Here is a 15,721-nt window from a genome sequence, read left to right as displayed (position 1 = left end):
AACGTCTCAGAAAGTGTGCATAGAAATGAAGTGAAAACGGGTTATTTTATGTTCTGGTAATGTTAGTGTATTTATTTATTTGTTGCATAGAAGAATGAAGACAAAAAGAAAAATAGTCAAACCAAAAACGAGGAAGGGGAGCTGGAATACAGGATTTTTCCTTCCCAGTCTCATGAACACATATGTAATGTTTACTTGTCTTGAACGTACACAACTTTCTTGTTCCCCCCCACCCTTGTTTTTAAATTTCCATCTTTGTGAATAGGAAAAGTGTTCCTGCTTCTTACCGTGTGCCATCCAGAGCTAACAGGCTTGAAATCTGTTTCCAAAGTCTGCTCTGTTCAGCGCTGTGCTTTAAACCATCGATACCTCATTTAAAAACGGAAAGAAAAAAAGGGAAAAGAAAGAGGCAAGGCCACAAAAAAAACCCAACCCCACAAAAAAACAACAGCAACCCAAACTGAAAAATTAATGTAATTTCTGATATAAACTGAGCCATTCAAAGCTGAAAGCTGAACACATTCTTTCAACTGGATTTTAAATTTCTTTTCTGCTAGAGAGACAGTCTATGTGGGTTGCTGGTTTGTTTTGTTTTGGGTTTATATTGGGTTTTTATGGCTTTGGTTTGTTTAGTTTTTAGGTTTGGGTGTTTTTTTTAAGATTGGGTAGTTTTTTTGTTGTTGTTGTTTTGGTGGGGTTTTTCTGGTTTTGGTGGGGATTTTTGTTGCTTTTTTTTTCTTTTTAGAACAGTGATTGCTTTTAAGCAAACCATGACACATGACTGCAATGACTGGAAATCTCAGCAAGTTGCTTTCAGGAAAGATGAAAGGCTTGGATGGGAGCAGAGCTGGTCTAATACCCACGAATTTGTCCCTGACTGCTGGTTGCCAAAGTTTTAGTGCTCTGTAACTACCAAACCAAACCAGCTCCCTGAGCCACTTGCACCTCTGCTCAGGCGGCTTTAAAGCTCAGCCCTTATCTCCTGCACCCTCAGGGCAGCCTAGGAAAGCGACCACAGAGCCAAAATTGTAACGAGGTGATCCCTTTATTAAAGAGAAAAGTGGCGAAGAAGGAAACTCAGCAAACACTGAAGGGAGGTGGAAAGAGCAGGGGGTGAGTTAACGTGCCCTGCTCCAGGCTGGATGCTTCCCACTGAGAACTCACGGCTCTCCGGGCTCGCTCGGGAAAACGCTGGCCAAAATGGGCTTGAATTAATTCGAAAATAAAAGGCGAGCTTTTCAACAAGAGTGTATTCGGCAACGTTAACTGTGGCCAGCAGTTAATTTCTGCCCTTTTCTCATCCCTTGAAGTCCGCAAAGTGTCTTTAAGACTTGGTCTTTTGTTTTAGAGCCTGGAGAAAACTCTTTGTTCTTCCTTAGGGTTAGCCCAGTTCTCAGACTTGCACATGGCAATACTTGAATATCTCCACGTCGTGATATTAAAGATGGATATTCCCGCATTATTCGCATCATTGTTTCTATGACAAAAAGCACCGAGTTCATACATAGTAAAGACGTCTTTTTTCTGACGCCTTCACGTTGAGAAGCTGAAAAGGTATTTTACTGAAGTTCGGCTAAATTGCAGGAACAGGTTCACCCAGAGGACAAATTTTCTATTCGATTAGTTGTATTTCAGCCGGGAAGAGTGACCTCTAAACCCTTAACCTTTTGGACCCAAACTACCCTTCCCTTTCTCTAGCATGGAGAGCAGCTAGCAGCAGCGCTTGAGGAGGGAATTCCTGAGCCAAGTTTTCAAGTTTTGTTACACCAGGTTCCTGCAGCAGTGGCCTTTCCTCTCCAGAGCTGCTCAAAGCCATCCTTTTGCTCTTCATACAGAGCTATTAAAATAAAGAAGAAAAAGGGGTGTGGGGAAGTAAAATCCCTCTGGCTACTCTTGAAAATCCTCCTCCCGGACCCCCGCTGTTTTCCTAAAGTCCGATAAGTTGGCTGCGAGCAGGGCAAAAGTGTTATTCGAGAGAGAGCTACCAACTTGGGCCTCTGAGGTACAGTCCTGGAAAATACTGGCCTTGGATAAGCAAATCCTTGCTTTGTGCTTCTAATCAACCGAGATGGCTCCCGAAGTTAAAGGACCAACTTCTGCTCCCAGATTTCCTTCCCCCGCCCACTGAAGTCAAACAGGCATGTAGCTGCGAGCAGAATTTGTCTCATTGTCTTTTGAAATGGTAATAACTGCAGGACGAGTGTTGGCTTCAGCAGGCACAGCTCCTACAGCCCTGTTTGCACGTCCCCTTTGAGCGGGGCTGGAGCACCGTAGGTTTGCATAGGTGTGATTGCACCCTGAGACAGGACAGTACGTGAAGCGGAGACAGAGAGCACCAAACAGAAATAGTTTCCAGCTGCCATTGCTCTGAATGGTCAGGATGTCTGTAATAGTGACCAGCAGCACCCACTGGTCGTTATCTTGATGCAAAACGAACCTGAGCTGGTTTTTGTTTGTTTGTTTGTTTGTTTTTTCAATGATTGTAACCCTCCAGAGTTATTTTTTGTATGAAGGGAAGCTGATTATTTTTGTTTATCGCGGGTGAACGTTGTGCATTGGAGCCTTTGTTAAACGGTCGCATTGTCCAGCGCCACTCTCATCTCTGTCAAAGTGTGATGCTTTTTATAGACTTTGCTGATGTTCTGCTGCCACTGATTAAAGCGTTATTTATACTAACTGTCGCCTGTAGTTTTGATGTAAGCCCTCCACATACTTCTGAAATAATAAAAGGTGTAGCGAAATAGATTCTGGTTTGTACCTTGAACAATCAGTCCTTACAAGGTGGGTCTCCCTTCTGTGAAAATGCTGCTCCCTCCCATCATTACAGTGTTAAGAGATGAGTGACTGCATAGCATCCTTCCAAATGTCCCTTTGAACAGGTTTGCTGTTTGCCTCAGCCATAATGGTGTGACTCTAGGCCAAGCTGGAGTCTATATTTACTTTTGGGCTGCAGTTAAAAGTGCCTGTCATCCATTTGCTGCTGCTTTGCATTTAACAAGCCCTCCTAGAATGACTCCTGGATTTCTGCATGTGTGGTAGGAGGCGAGGAGCCACACCTGAAGTCACCTCGATGCCCACACAGATGTGTCTCTTTTAGGTGAGTCCTAGAAAGAATCAATTAAATAAAGAAATGGAAATTCGAAATTGCAATGCAGACAGTAGTTTTTCCTGAGCAGTAACTCTCACTTTGACAGCGGATACAAAAGAAAGATCACAAGAAAACACAACTTGGAGACTTTAAACTTTGCCATGCACCTATGGCAAGCATATTTTTTTTACTTCCCAGCGTAAGTGTCTCAGACGATAACACAGCCAGGAGAAGTCGATTGCACTATTTTTGTCATAAGTGCTTGTCAGCGAGGGCTTGTCCTCTCCTGGAGCGTGGTCAAGGCACGAGTCCAAAAATCCAGTCTGTGGCTCGGGCCGGGCAGGGAGCAGGGTGCCCAGCAGAAACCATGTGCCCTTACTGCCCAAGAGTGCCCAGGGCAGGCTGGGGCTGCCTTTCTAAGCACACACTCGCTAAGTTTAAATATCGAGGCACATCTTGTGATTATACTTTCTCTCTGTGCTGTTTAATGGCTCCTCCTGTTACTCCCGATACATCAATACAGTTCTGTATATTATATCACCACTAGTCGTTAAGGTAAGAATGAAGAGGAAAGGCAGAGTCAATAGCGAGCCGCACTCACTGTACAGTACAGTAAATAGGGACCTCTCGCTGCACAGCCACACCGCTTCCACCGGCCATGTTTGTTAGCCCTTTCCCCTGATTCTTTTTTCCTTCTTTTTTTTTTTTTTTTTTTCTCCCTCCTTCCCCCCAAGCCTAGAGACCAAAATAATCTTGCTAGGAACAGTCATAACAGGCAGAATTTCAAAGTGCAAGGAAGATGATAAGAATAGATTTCTACAAGTCCTGACCACGTGATTTGCGAAATAATTAATTCAGCACGTCCCTTAAGAAACACGGAGTCGTCATTAATCTGCCAAGCAAAGGACTCTATCAGACTTGAAAACTGAAGAGATCCCAAGAATATAATATACAAAGGGTGCCGTCCCTCTCCCTGCACACCTAGCTCTTGGGCAGCTGCTGAAAAAGAGACGCCCGGTACGTAAATATTTTTTACTTTTATTCCTCCTTATTTAAGCCTTAATGAACTCAGCTGTCAAACACTTGACAAATAGGGCACGCCGCTTCCTGATTTCCAGCGCGGCAGCGGCCGGGAACCGGACCGGGCGCAAGCGATGACCTTTGCTTCCCAGGGAGCGGGGGAAGAGGGCGAGCGCGGAGCGCCGCGGAGCAGGGAGCCTGATGGGCACAGCGCCTCCCGGAGCGGCGCCTCGGCCGCGGCCGCCTGCGCGGGGAGGCGCGGAGCGCCGCGGAGGAACAATGCGGCTGTCAGGGCAGCGCTGCCCGCTCCCAGCGGCGGGGAAAGGCCCTCGGCTCCCTCGCAAGCGGGGTCGTAAATTTTGCCGTGGGTCTGTGACAGCGGGGCCGGAGCCGGGGCCGGGCGCGCCTTCCCCCGCCGCCCGCACAAAGGCCGGCTCCTGCTCCTGCCCCGGCCCCGCCGCTCCTGCCCCGGCCCGAGCCGCATTCAGCCCCCGGAGCGGGCACGCCGGCTCGCAAGTCCCCGATCGATAGCTCGGACCGGGGAAAAATAGCATTTTTGTTTTTATACAAAGCCACTCACTACAAAGTCCATAGAATACGGACGAGTGTGAGATTTCTCTGTGAAATCCCAGTCAGCTGGAAATGCCTCCTGCAAACAGGATATTCTTTATTATCCCTTGCTGGAGTAATTTCTAAAAACCCTAGATTGTAGCTTTTTATTGCTTCCGTTTCGGTGGCAGGACAGAGACAAAGTTTCCTATGTTATGAATTATACATTCAAACAATAACACATTAATTCAATTATTCAAAAATGACAAATGTTTATGTGCTGCGGTAGTGACTAAGGAACAGATTCGCTACTTCACGAGAACTTCTACATTTTTATCAATGAAGTTTTATATTATCCTATTGGGCCGGGAAAGAAACCAAACTCCACCAAGACACGCAGTAAAATGGACCTGAACATAAATCGCAACCCTTTCATAGGAGCGTTTATTCTCGCATATAGCCCGGGCTATTTTATCAGTTTGACAATTGCCGGAGTTGTTGTTATAAATCATCATAAGTAATTCCTGAAAGGGTGCGAGGCTGCTGGGGGGCGGGCGGAGACTGTAAATCTTTCTGTTTTATTGCTCTATGAACATATGCTCCGATTGAAGAAGTCTTAGATCCTTTACTGGAGACAAATTCGCGCAAAGCTGGAGTCCCACCAGCCAAAGGATTAACAGTTCCTTAATACTTTTTCAGTCCCCTTTACGATATCTTAATTCTGGCGTTGGTGGCAAAGGTGCTCCTTTCTTTCAGCCGTCCTCCATTTTCACGTTAAATGTGCCTGTGTTTTCTTTTTCTTTCTATTTTCCTTCTTTTTCTTTTTCTTTTTCTTTTTCTTTTTCTTTTTCTTTTTCTTTTTCTTTTTCTTTTTCTTTTTCTTTTTCTTTTTCTTTTTCTTTTTTCTTTTTCACTAGACTCTGAAAAGGCACCAAAGGGCTGTGAGGTTTTCTCCGGGGGGTTCCGAACTGCCCTCCAAAAAAGGCGTTTTCTTCTGAATCCTCTTCGTGTTCTTTGCTCGTGTCCAGCTTTTCCCCTACCACTTTTGTGTAGGAAGCCAAAGACCTCTCCGTCATCCAAAATGTCTAAGCAGCGGCCAGAATTATGTTCGGCTTTGTGTGCATGTACACAAGTATGCAGAACACGCTGTGCGTGTAGGGGTTCTGTATGTACACACAGACACGCGAGCGCGGGGGGCTCGGCAAAACTACCCAGACACCAAAATATATGGCTGACTGAAAAGGATATAAAGAACCATTGCCTCTTGCTTGAGGCGAGATTTAAGTGCATCGTTTCGAAGAAATATAGGATTATAAATCCGAAGCCATACACAATAATTTACATTGAACTTATGTTTCCATCACTGGACTCCAATCTTTTTATAACTGGTTTGCAAAGTCAGGAAAAGCAATGTAATTTAGATAAATGTTACAATGCACTTACGGTTAGTATTGTAAGGTAATACGTTACTGTCACATCCCCATGCTTTGGATGGTAATGAAATCATAGCAGATGTTAGATTAGGTGTGGTGTATTTATAGCTACAGATATGTTACAAAAAATCAAACAGAGAAGCTAATACATATATATTTTTTTCTTTTGCCTAACCGGTGTTGTTGGGGAGCTTTGTGGGCGCACATGACAGATATACACAGGGTTTACTCCATGTCTCTTCATACACACGGAGCAGGGAGGCAGGCTCAGGGCAGACACACACACGCACAAATGTCGGGAGGGTTTTTTCCCCCAGCGTTTGTTTAGCCTCCAGACAGGGGTAGCCCCCGCTGCCCCGCATCTTCCCGGTCCGGAGAAGGAGAGAGCAAAAAGTCGCGCACGCCAGTGGGCCCCGGCGCCTGTCCGCCAGAGCAGCGTGGCTGCGGAGCTGCCCCCGGCACAGGCTCCCGGCCGCAGCTGGCTCCAAATACCTCCTCTGTCTCCGCTGGGAATTGCTGCGCGCTGGGATCATCCCGCGGAATTCACCTTTTCCCGCTGCTCCGCCGGCCCCGCGGGGCGCGTAAGTGCGGGGGCCGCGGTGCGGAGCGGAGCGGGCTGGGCCGGGCAGCGCGGGCGGGCGGCAGCGCTCGGGGCCGCGGGCCGCCCCACGGGGCCCGGCGCGGCTGCCCCGCTGCGCGGGGGCGCGGGGAGCGCCAGCCCCGGCCCCGGCGCGCTGCTCGGCGATCACGTGGGCCAATATGCCTGTATTTTAAGGCAGTGCCTATATTTCTGATTATAAAGGGATTTCTCCTGCTCGCCCCCAAAATTCATCAATGGCCGCACGATTTAAAACCAAAACAAAACAAGAGCCGGCCAATTGCTGTCGTTGGTTCCAGGAGGCTGATGGCTAAAGGGTTGTGTGTTGATTTTTTTTTTTTTAAGTCCAACAAATTCCGATTTCCACTCGCTTTCTTTTATTGGTAGTTGAGCCTGAGCCTGTTTTCGATCTATCGGGAATTCTGGTGTATGGAAATATTTGTAAAACCGCAAGATCAGGTTTAGGAGAGTTTTGTCTGCAGACAAAGGGTGAAGGATATATTCTAAGAACTGCAAGCGCAGATCCTGAAAAGTGAGGAACCCAGGTTTATGATAAATTGATACACAGGTAAGCAACTGCATGACAAAATGGGACGTTTAACCGCAGGGGCTGTATTATCTCCTTTGCTCAGAGACGGTCTGGAATTTGTTTGCAATCTCTGCCCATAGTGGCTGCAAATGTATGGAGTGGTCTCCACCTACTTGAACGTTTTAAGCTGTATCTTCTCTTTATTATGTTCTTTAAATAAAAAGTGAACTCATTTCCAAAAGCTAGGGGAATACGTTTAACCCTATCCTTTCCCCAATTTTCGGTGGAAGGGAATTACAAATAAGCAAACAAACGAGGGAGAGAACTTTGCTAGATGCTCCCATTGCCAAAGTGAGATTGAGCATCACGTTAATGCGTTGCCGTGGTTAGCCGGGCAGGGGGTAGCCGTGTTGATTTGTAAAGGGCGATTTAAAATAGGCTCATCGGTAATGTAGCCCCTACATAGGATCTCTCAAATGTTCGTGCCAAGTGTCTTCCCGAACCTTTTTCCCTGGCAGCACATTCGTGTTCCTTAGTGGCTGTTGTGTTCCTTCCGCAGTTGTTTTAGCACTGCTGTTACCAGTGTGCTCATGCCTTCGAGTTACACATGCGATTTGAAGCACGGCTTGATATTTATCTACCGAGAAGTTTCTTGCCCTGCATTTGTGTGGTTTGATCAATAAGGCGGTGGGAAGATGCCTGGGGGGGACCGATGCCTCTCTGGGCGGACTGGGGGTCTGGAAGCGGCCACACAGCCTCCTCCCAGACACAACTCAGCTCCCGCTTGGGCTGCTGCAACCAGCCCCGCTCTCCCAGGAACGCCTGTTTCTACTGACTGTGCCTTGCCTGGAGCCCGGCTGAACTCTCGGTTATGGCTGCTGTAAAGCCCAGCGTTGTGCTGTGGAGCAAGAGCGTGTGTAAGGTTGGAACGGACCCTGCCCTCCCCGAGTCACCCGGGCGAGTCCCCGGCGGGGGTCGGAGTGCCCCGAAGGAAATAGGGTGGGAGGCCAGGGGAGAAGGAGAAAGTTAGGGTGTTTATTTATTTATTTATTTATTTATTTATTTATTATTTTCTGTTGCGTGTTGCTCTGCTCGATCAGAAGTTAAAAGCACTGAACATTTTTCTTAGCTGTATGCCTCCAAGCTGCTGGCCTGCCAAGTTAGTCAGCTGAATCCAATTACTGCAAGCAGCATTTCATTTGGCTCGATGGAAGCACTCACTTATAACTTCACCTAAAATTTCAATAATACCTATATTGGTCCCACGACTGAATAATTCTAAAGATTTCCCTGGGTTCAGCTCTGGGAACGTCTTCTCCGAGCGCTGGGAGACGAGCACAACCCCAGCGTGCCCAGACTCCTCTCTCCACAGTACAAACTTTGGGGGTTATTCCTGTGGTCGTGGAAGTCTTGGTATTTGGCCAAGCTCTGGCTAAATAAAGCATATCTAGAGCTAGAAGGCTATCGCTTGTGAGGCTGAGGAGCTGCTTCGGAAAGGGATGAGAAGTCGATAATTAATTAGGCACAAAATGAAAACTTACCGTGTTAATCAACAGCGGCTAACAATGACTCGGTTTGCAATATTATGATCTCTCCGCTCAGGGGCTAAGGTGCAACCCACTTTAGGTTGCCTTCATACACCGTGTAAAGTGCTATTTCTAATGAATTCTCTTTAAAAAAAATAAAGCACTTAAAGTTGACGTACGCCCACGTGAATACATTATATAAGACGTTACCGGGACAGGCCTGGGCCAGGAACCTGAGCGAGCATCATGTGTAATCATGAAGCTCCACTTCCCTAATTCCAGTTTGCCAGCATAAATTAAGGTGATTTGGAAGGGGAATGTGGCATCCTACTGAGTTTGGTTAGGGAGAGAGAAGACTTGGTGGAAAGTTGTAAGATCTGTTGTGTTGTGAGCTATCGGAGGCGCTTCCGTTGGTTGTTCATTAAGTGGTGAGTTATTGCTATACGAGCCAAAGGTCATTTCAAAGGCTTATGGTGGCTAGATATCGTCTTTATAATGACCTGGGCTTCTTTGTGGGGGATTTTCTAGCACTCTTAAGTTCTTAAAGTCCTGAATCGACACATCGCACAGACAAAGGCAAAATACTAATTCCGAGACGCAAATGCTTGCAGCGCATTTTCAATGCTGGGACTTCTTCGCTTATCTTTCTCTTGGTTTTATTCGGTATCTGGGGGGAGAAATGGAGAGAGACCCGCGCTAGCTCCGTTTCCGCGGAACTCCTCGCGGGCCGTGGGTGCGGGCGGCGGGAGAGCTGCTTGCGACCCTCGAAGGTGCCCGCAGCTGCCCCGCAAAGGCGCTCCCTTTCCCCGTGCGCTGCCGGGCTGGCTGCTCGGGAAGGCAGGCATGGGTGATCGGGAAGGCAGGCATGGGTGCTGGGGAAGGCAGGCGTGGGTGCTGGGGAAGGCAGGCGTGGTGCTGGGGAAGGCAGGCGTGGGTGCTGGGGAAGGCAGGCATGGGTGCGCGGGGCCCGTCGCAGCGGCTGCCGCAGGCCGCCCTGCCCGGCTCCCACCCGCAACCGGAGAATTTTGCACGTTTGTTTGCTCCCCGCCTCTCTCAAAGCTCTATTAATAAATGAAGAGAAACATCTACCCTTTGTCTGGTAAAAGATCTGACGCGGACGGAAAGACACGGTGAGGGGCTGCGGACGAGATGTGCATTTATTAACAAAGTCCTAAGGAAGAAAGTCCAAAACAAAGCAGTTTCCGCTGAGAGTTATCACTTCTGTTGCAGGTCCGTGCCCACGGATTATCCAAAGGAACCTGAAGATCCTACTCACACAATTAAAGTCAAAAATCAAGAAAAAACGTAAGTTTGGTGAGTTCTCTACATTTCCTTTTCCATCCATCTCTCTCTTTCCCTATCGCGACAGGCCCGTCGCAGGGAGCGCAGCCCGGCCCTGCCCCGGCCCGTGCCCGCCGAGCGGGGAGAGCTGCTCGGTGGAACCCGGGAGGCGGCGGCACCCCGGGCGCGTCCCGCACGTCAGATAAGGAGCGGCCCGCAGAGAGCCCGCTGGAAGCCGCCCCTGTGCCGCGAAGCCGGGTCCGGCTGTGGAGCAGCCAAGGCCCGGACCCAACCGCGGGGAGCGGGCGGCTCCATAGCTGCTTTGAGAGGCCCCACGGCGGCCACCGCTCCGTGTCCCGCAGGGCCCGTTCGCGCTCCCCAGAGCTCCCAGAGACGGGACGTGCCCGCAGCCCCAGCGGTGGGTGCCCGGCTGCCCTGCTTGCGGCCGGGCCCGGCGGCGGCCCCGGCGCTTTCCTTATATACAGGGCTGCCCCGGGCCGGCGGCCGGGAAACGTGCCGAGCGGGGGATTCTTTTGCCGGGCTCCCTCCTACGCGCCGGCTGCTTTGCACTTCTGAAAGTGCCGGGGCTTGGGAAGTGTTTTCCTTTTCATTCCTGGCCGGAGCGTTTACTGCCACGGCGCTAGCAGTCATAAATTTTGCTACAACCGCAATGACAGGTGCATTGATATGCACCCTGAGAGCTCCGGCTGCTTTAATAACCGCTTCGCTGGCCGCTCTCACCGCCTCTTATTTATTCCGTATCATATTAGATATTGATCCGAAGCAGAATTAAGTGTAGTGGAAGTTTTAGTAGAGAACTGCTTAATATGAAAGTGTCGGAGGAGAGCGGCGGGCAGCGGCGGGCCGTGTCAGCCCGGGCCAGCCTGGGCCAGCCGGGGACGCCGGGGCTCGCAGCTGCTCTCCGGGTACAGCCCTGAGAGGCTCGGCATCCCGCAAAGGCACTGGAACCAGTGGCAGGACAAAAAGTCCCATTATCGTGTGCGACACCTAACAGTTCAGATGAGGTTAACCTTTCTGGAGAGGAAGAAGGGAAATCTGAAACACAGACATGGATACTTTGCAGTTTCCTACCCTCGGTGCCTCCAAACCCACCTCCCACGGCTCGGCCTCACCATTTGGATGTCACTTTTTTTCTTGGTTTTTTTTTTTTTTTTTTTTTTTTTTTTTTTTTCCCTGTAGGCTCTTTCTGGCCAAACCACCAAGTGTTGAGCCCTTGCTTTGGTGTTACCTATAAAAACATCACCCCGGGCCTTTCACTCGTGGAAAATCAAACCCTGGATAGGTCTCCCTCTCCCTCTTTCTCTCCCTCTCTCTCTTTTTAAGATCTAAAGATGAGCCACCAAACAGTTGAGCATTGTCCATATGATTTATGGCCCATAGCCTCCTTTTTAGGTTCAAGCAGAGTTCACAAGCAGTTGGTATTTCAGAAAAGAAATAAGGCTTTTAACAGCTTAACAGCAATATTCTTTCTTAAGATTCTGTGTATTCTTTTGGGAACTATATTTCACAAGGCATATAAAAGCCTACGCTTAAGGCAGTGTTGTGCTAACAAAAGTCCTCAGTCCACACCGGTCCCGAAAATGTAGATGACGGAAGTGGGAAAAGAGAGACAGAGTTATTTGGACAAAAATACGTCCAAGACTCGTCAAGATTATCACATCATTATTAAAACTCATTTTTATCTCCACCGTCCATTTCTGCAGACTTTTTAAACAAAAAATTTCCAGGAGAGAAAAACAGTTCCCGTTCTGTCAGCTACACAGATCATCTCAAGCTTTTGTTTAGGAAAGAAAAGGACCCCGGCGGTCTGTGACACGGGATAAACCGCCGAGAGCGGCCGTGAATCGCAGCTCGCTGAGGTTATTTTCACTTACACAGATGTGTTTCCCGGTGAATTTTAGAGAACAGATCAACGATACTTGGCGAGACCAATGATACTTGCGAGAGAAGGAAGAGTACTCTCCTAATATTGCATAAGTATAGGCAGAAGAACTATAATTGTCGGGCATCTTTCAAAGATTTCTAGCTACTTTTCTCTGGTATGTTAGTAGGCTTAAATCGTGCAGAAATAAAAGGAAGTCTCAAGATATGTTGATTTACAGACTTATATTGTCAGGTGAAGTATGTGCTAATTTACAAAATGACCAAAAGTGCCAGAGAAAACCCCTATCCCACAAGAAAAATAGGAGCAGGGAATATTAAAAAGCCGCACCAAAACTGCAGAACAGTTTCCATCTTGTACTAAGCGCAGAGAAGTTTTGGGAGCAGCAAGGAGAAAGGTATCAGCACCCTGCCTCAAAACATCTGCCCTAAGGGGACCGTGCGCTTTCGGCGGGAGCAGCCCCATGTGGCAGCCGGGGGGCGGGGAGGGGAGAGCCGTAAGTTTGCAGGCCGAAAAAAAGAAAAGGACCCTCTAAAAATTATCTCAAATGTCTCAGGTTCTTTCTAGAGGGTACAAATAAAAGGGACGAGAAACGTTGGGTGAGGGAATTTAATTCATCACAGAATTAAAATAGGGGAGCTGACCTGCGACTTCCTTTATAGTGCAAAGTAAAGGGAGTGAATGGCGCCGGTTATACTTTAACTCTGGAGGAATCCGGGGAAAGAAGCAGGGCGGGTTTACAAAGGGGACGGGGTTTTTCTGCCTCTGCCCGGCCGCAGCCCGGGCTCCATCCATCATGTCAGCCGCGCAGGGCCGTGCGCACGCGTGCCGGGCGGGGGGCGCCATGCTCTCGGCCGGAGTGGGCCGCTGGCTCTTTGGGGACACCACCAGCACAGTTGTCACTGAGAGCCCGTGCCTACAACCCGATCCTGCCAAACTCGAGCTGGAACAGGCCAAAGGCAAAACAAAGCAAATAAAACATCCCCCCAAATGCTTCAAAAGCTGGCCTGTAAGATGTCCCGCCAGTGTGCTCCGTTCCTCCCGCACCATGGCTCTCGGGTGGCTCTTTCCCTGCAGTGGCTCGGGTCTTTCCCTGGTGTTCTCTGCCCTCGCGTGGTGTGGCCCAGTTTGCCCTGACTCCTGCCTGGTGACCCTGATCCTACCCTTTTGTCTCTTGGTCCTTCTTTGGGTCCCCTGCTCCTTGCTTGATGCCTCCCAGCCCTCCCCTGCATGGGAGGCCGAGGCCGAGGGTGCCGGGATGCGGGGGACGCCGGGACCGGCCCGTGCCAGCCGCTACCAGCCGGTTCCCCCCTCTAAAAGTCTCTTTTGTGTCCCTGCTGTTTCCCTGCCCAGGTGGCTGCGAGTGGCCCGGGCCGAGGACGTGAGGCGCGGGGCGGCGGTCAATGTTATTTGAGCGGGGGCCGCGGGCCTCGGCGATCGCAGAGCAGAGGATGCAGAAAGCCGCCTACTACGACAACGCGGGGCTCTTCGGGGGCTACACCTACAGCAAGGCCGACGCCTACCCCTACGGCGCGGCCCACCAGCCCTACGGCCAGGCCGGCCTGGACGGCGAGTACCCCGGCTCCGCCTGCTCCGTGCAGGGCTCGGCGCCCGGCCGCGCTCCGGCCCATAAGGGCAGCGAGCTGAGCGGGAGCTGCATGCGGCCGGGCGGGGGCGGCCCCGGGGGCAGCCAGCCCCCAGGGATCGGCGAGCATCAGCCCCCGGCCCTGCCGCCCTCCTCCCCGCCCAACCCCCCTCCCAGTGTGCCCCCTCCGAAAAAAGCCAAGGGGGGCCCCAACTCCTCGGGCTCGGCCAGCGCCACCCTCAGCAAGCAGATATTTCCTTGGATGAAGGAGTCCCGGCAGAACTCCAAGCAGAAAAGCACCTGCGCCCCCCCAGGTAGCCCAAAACCCCCGCCCCGATCCACTGTTCTCCCGGGGAGCAGGGCTGAGTCCCTCGGGCTGAGCTCCGGCTCAGGGCCTTGTCTGCTGCTCCTGTAGCTGCCATCGCCCTCTTATCCCCCCACCGCACCCCACTGAAGGGTCCCAGCCCTGCCGGGCGCTGCAGGTGGGACAGGCTGGGGGCGGGGTGTTGGGGACGCCTGGTCGGTGTCTCTGGGGGGAGGCAGCCGCAGGAGGGTGGGTATCGGGCAGGGAGGAGGGAGAGGCTGCCCCTGGGCCCTCTGCACCCCCTCCCCGGGGCCGACAGAGCGAGAGGGTATAGCAGGTTTCCGAGGAACCCTGGGAGGAAGAGGGGCTGTCTTTCGTGGGGGGAAACCAATGTCTCCTTGTGTCTCTTCCCCGCAGGAGAGAGCTGCGAGGACAAGAGCCCCCCCGGGCCGGCCTCCAAGAGGGTGCGAACAGCCTACACCAGCGCGCAGCTGGTGGAGCTGGAGAAGGAGTTCCACTTCAATCGCTACCTGTGCCGGCCGCGCCGCGTGGAGATGGCCAACCTCCTGAACCTGACCGAGCGGCAGATCAAGATCTGGTTCCAGAACCGCCGGATGAAGTACAAAAAGGACCAAAAAGCCAAAGGCATCATGCACTCCCCCGTCGGACAGTCCCCAGACCGCAGCCCCCCTCTAAGCGGCCCAAACCACGTCGGCTACTCCAGCCAGCTCCCCGGCGTCAACAGCCTGAGCTACGACGCGCCCTCGCCCACCTCGTTCGCCAAGTCGCAGCAGAGCATGTACGGGCTGGCCGCCTACACGGCGCCGCTCAGCAGCTGCCTGCCGCAGCAGAAGCGCTACGCGGGCGCGGAGTACGACCCCCACCCCATGCAGAGCGGCGGCGGCGGCTTCGCCAACCCCAGCCTGCAGGGCAGCCCCGTCTACGTGGGGGGCAACTTCGTGGACTCCATGCCGGCCTCGGGCCCCATGTTCAACCTGGGGCACCTGCAGCACCCCTCCTCCGCCAGCGTGGACTACAGCTGCGCCGCCCAGATCCCCGGCGGCCACCACCACGGACCTTGCGACCCCCACCCCACCTACACGGACCTTTCCTCTCACCACACCTCTCAGGGACGGATGCAGGAGGCGCCCAAGCTCACGCATCTGTAGCGGGGCGGCGGCCAGCGGGCCCCGCTCCCCTCTCCATTACCTCACTTTTCTGACGGGACAGTGTTACTGTGCTCTCGAGTGCCAACAGTATTAGTGGATTTGTCTCCCTTAGCAGCTCCCTTCTTTCTTCCGCAGCCCCGAGTAGGTCCGTGAGCAGGAGCCTTTCTCTTAGAGCTGTTTTAAGCATGACAGTGCAATATACTGCCAACCGAGGGACTGATAAGCTGGTAATGATGTACTTGAAGGTAAGTCTTAGAGATGCTGTAGTGTTAGCAGCGCGTCATGCTGAGGTGTTTTAGACCAGTCGTGAGCCGTCGGAACTTGCCCGCGCGTAAGCTTATTTCAGAGAAGTTAATTTATGAGTTCTTCCGTAACGTAAGGATCGCATTGGACTAAATGATATGTATTTATTATTTTAAGCGAGACATTTTTTGTATCACTGATTATTTATCCTCGTCTTAATGTATTTATGTGGGTATTTGTAGAGTTTCTTCACCAATACTTCGGGAGAGGGATTCAGGTCCGTGGTGACTTACATTTCACCTATTTAGTATAATCGGTCTGAGCTAGTTGAGAGAGTAGTCTTGAACAGTTGTAACAGTGGCTGGTGTTTGTAGTTTATGTAAGGATTAATTAAGACAGCAAGTCGTAAATCATTAATAGAGTAAAACAAGCTGTGGCATCACACAAAGAGCCGTTACACTTAAAAAAAAAAATGAAAGTATTTTTAAAGTAT

General features: G+C 50.9%; 1 protein-coding gene across 2 annotated transcripts in view; it reads left to right on the top strand.

Moving 5' to 3' along the window:
- Positions 1–14,985, top strand: part of HOXD3 (homeobox D3) — a 28,989-nt gene extending 14,004 nt beyond the window's left edge. For both annotated transcript variants that reach the window (XM_059476445.1, XM_059476446.1), the window contains 3 exons: positions 9,974–10,057; positions 13,281–13,826; positions 14,234–14,985. In XM_059476445.1, the coding sequence (XP_059332428.1) occupies positions 13,331–13,826; positions 14,234–14,985 (1,248 nt within the window). In that variant the 5' untranslated portion in view covers positions 9,974–10,057; positions 13,281–13,330. The remainder of the gene's footprint in view (positions 1–9,973; positions 10,058–13,280; positions 13,827–14,233) is intronic.
- The last annotated feature ends 736 nt before the right edge of the window (positions 14,986–15,721 follow it).

This window comes from Ammospiza nelsoni, chromosome 7 (assembly GCF_027579445.1).
Source record: "Ammospiza nelsoni isolate bAmmNel1 chromosome 7, bAmmNel1.pri, whole genome shotgun sequence".
Lineage (NCBI taxonomy): Eukaryota > Metazoa > Chordata > Aves > Passeriformes > Passerellidae > Ammospiza > Ammospiza nelsoni.
This window is presented reverse-complemented; position numbering and strand designations above follow the sequence as displayed.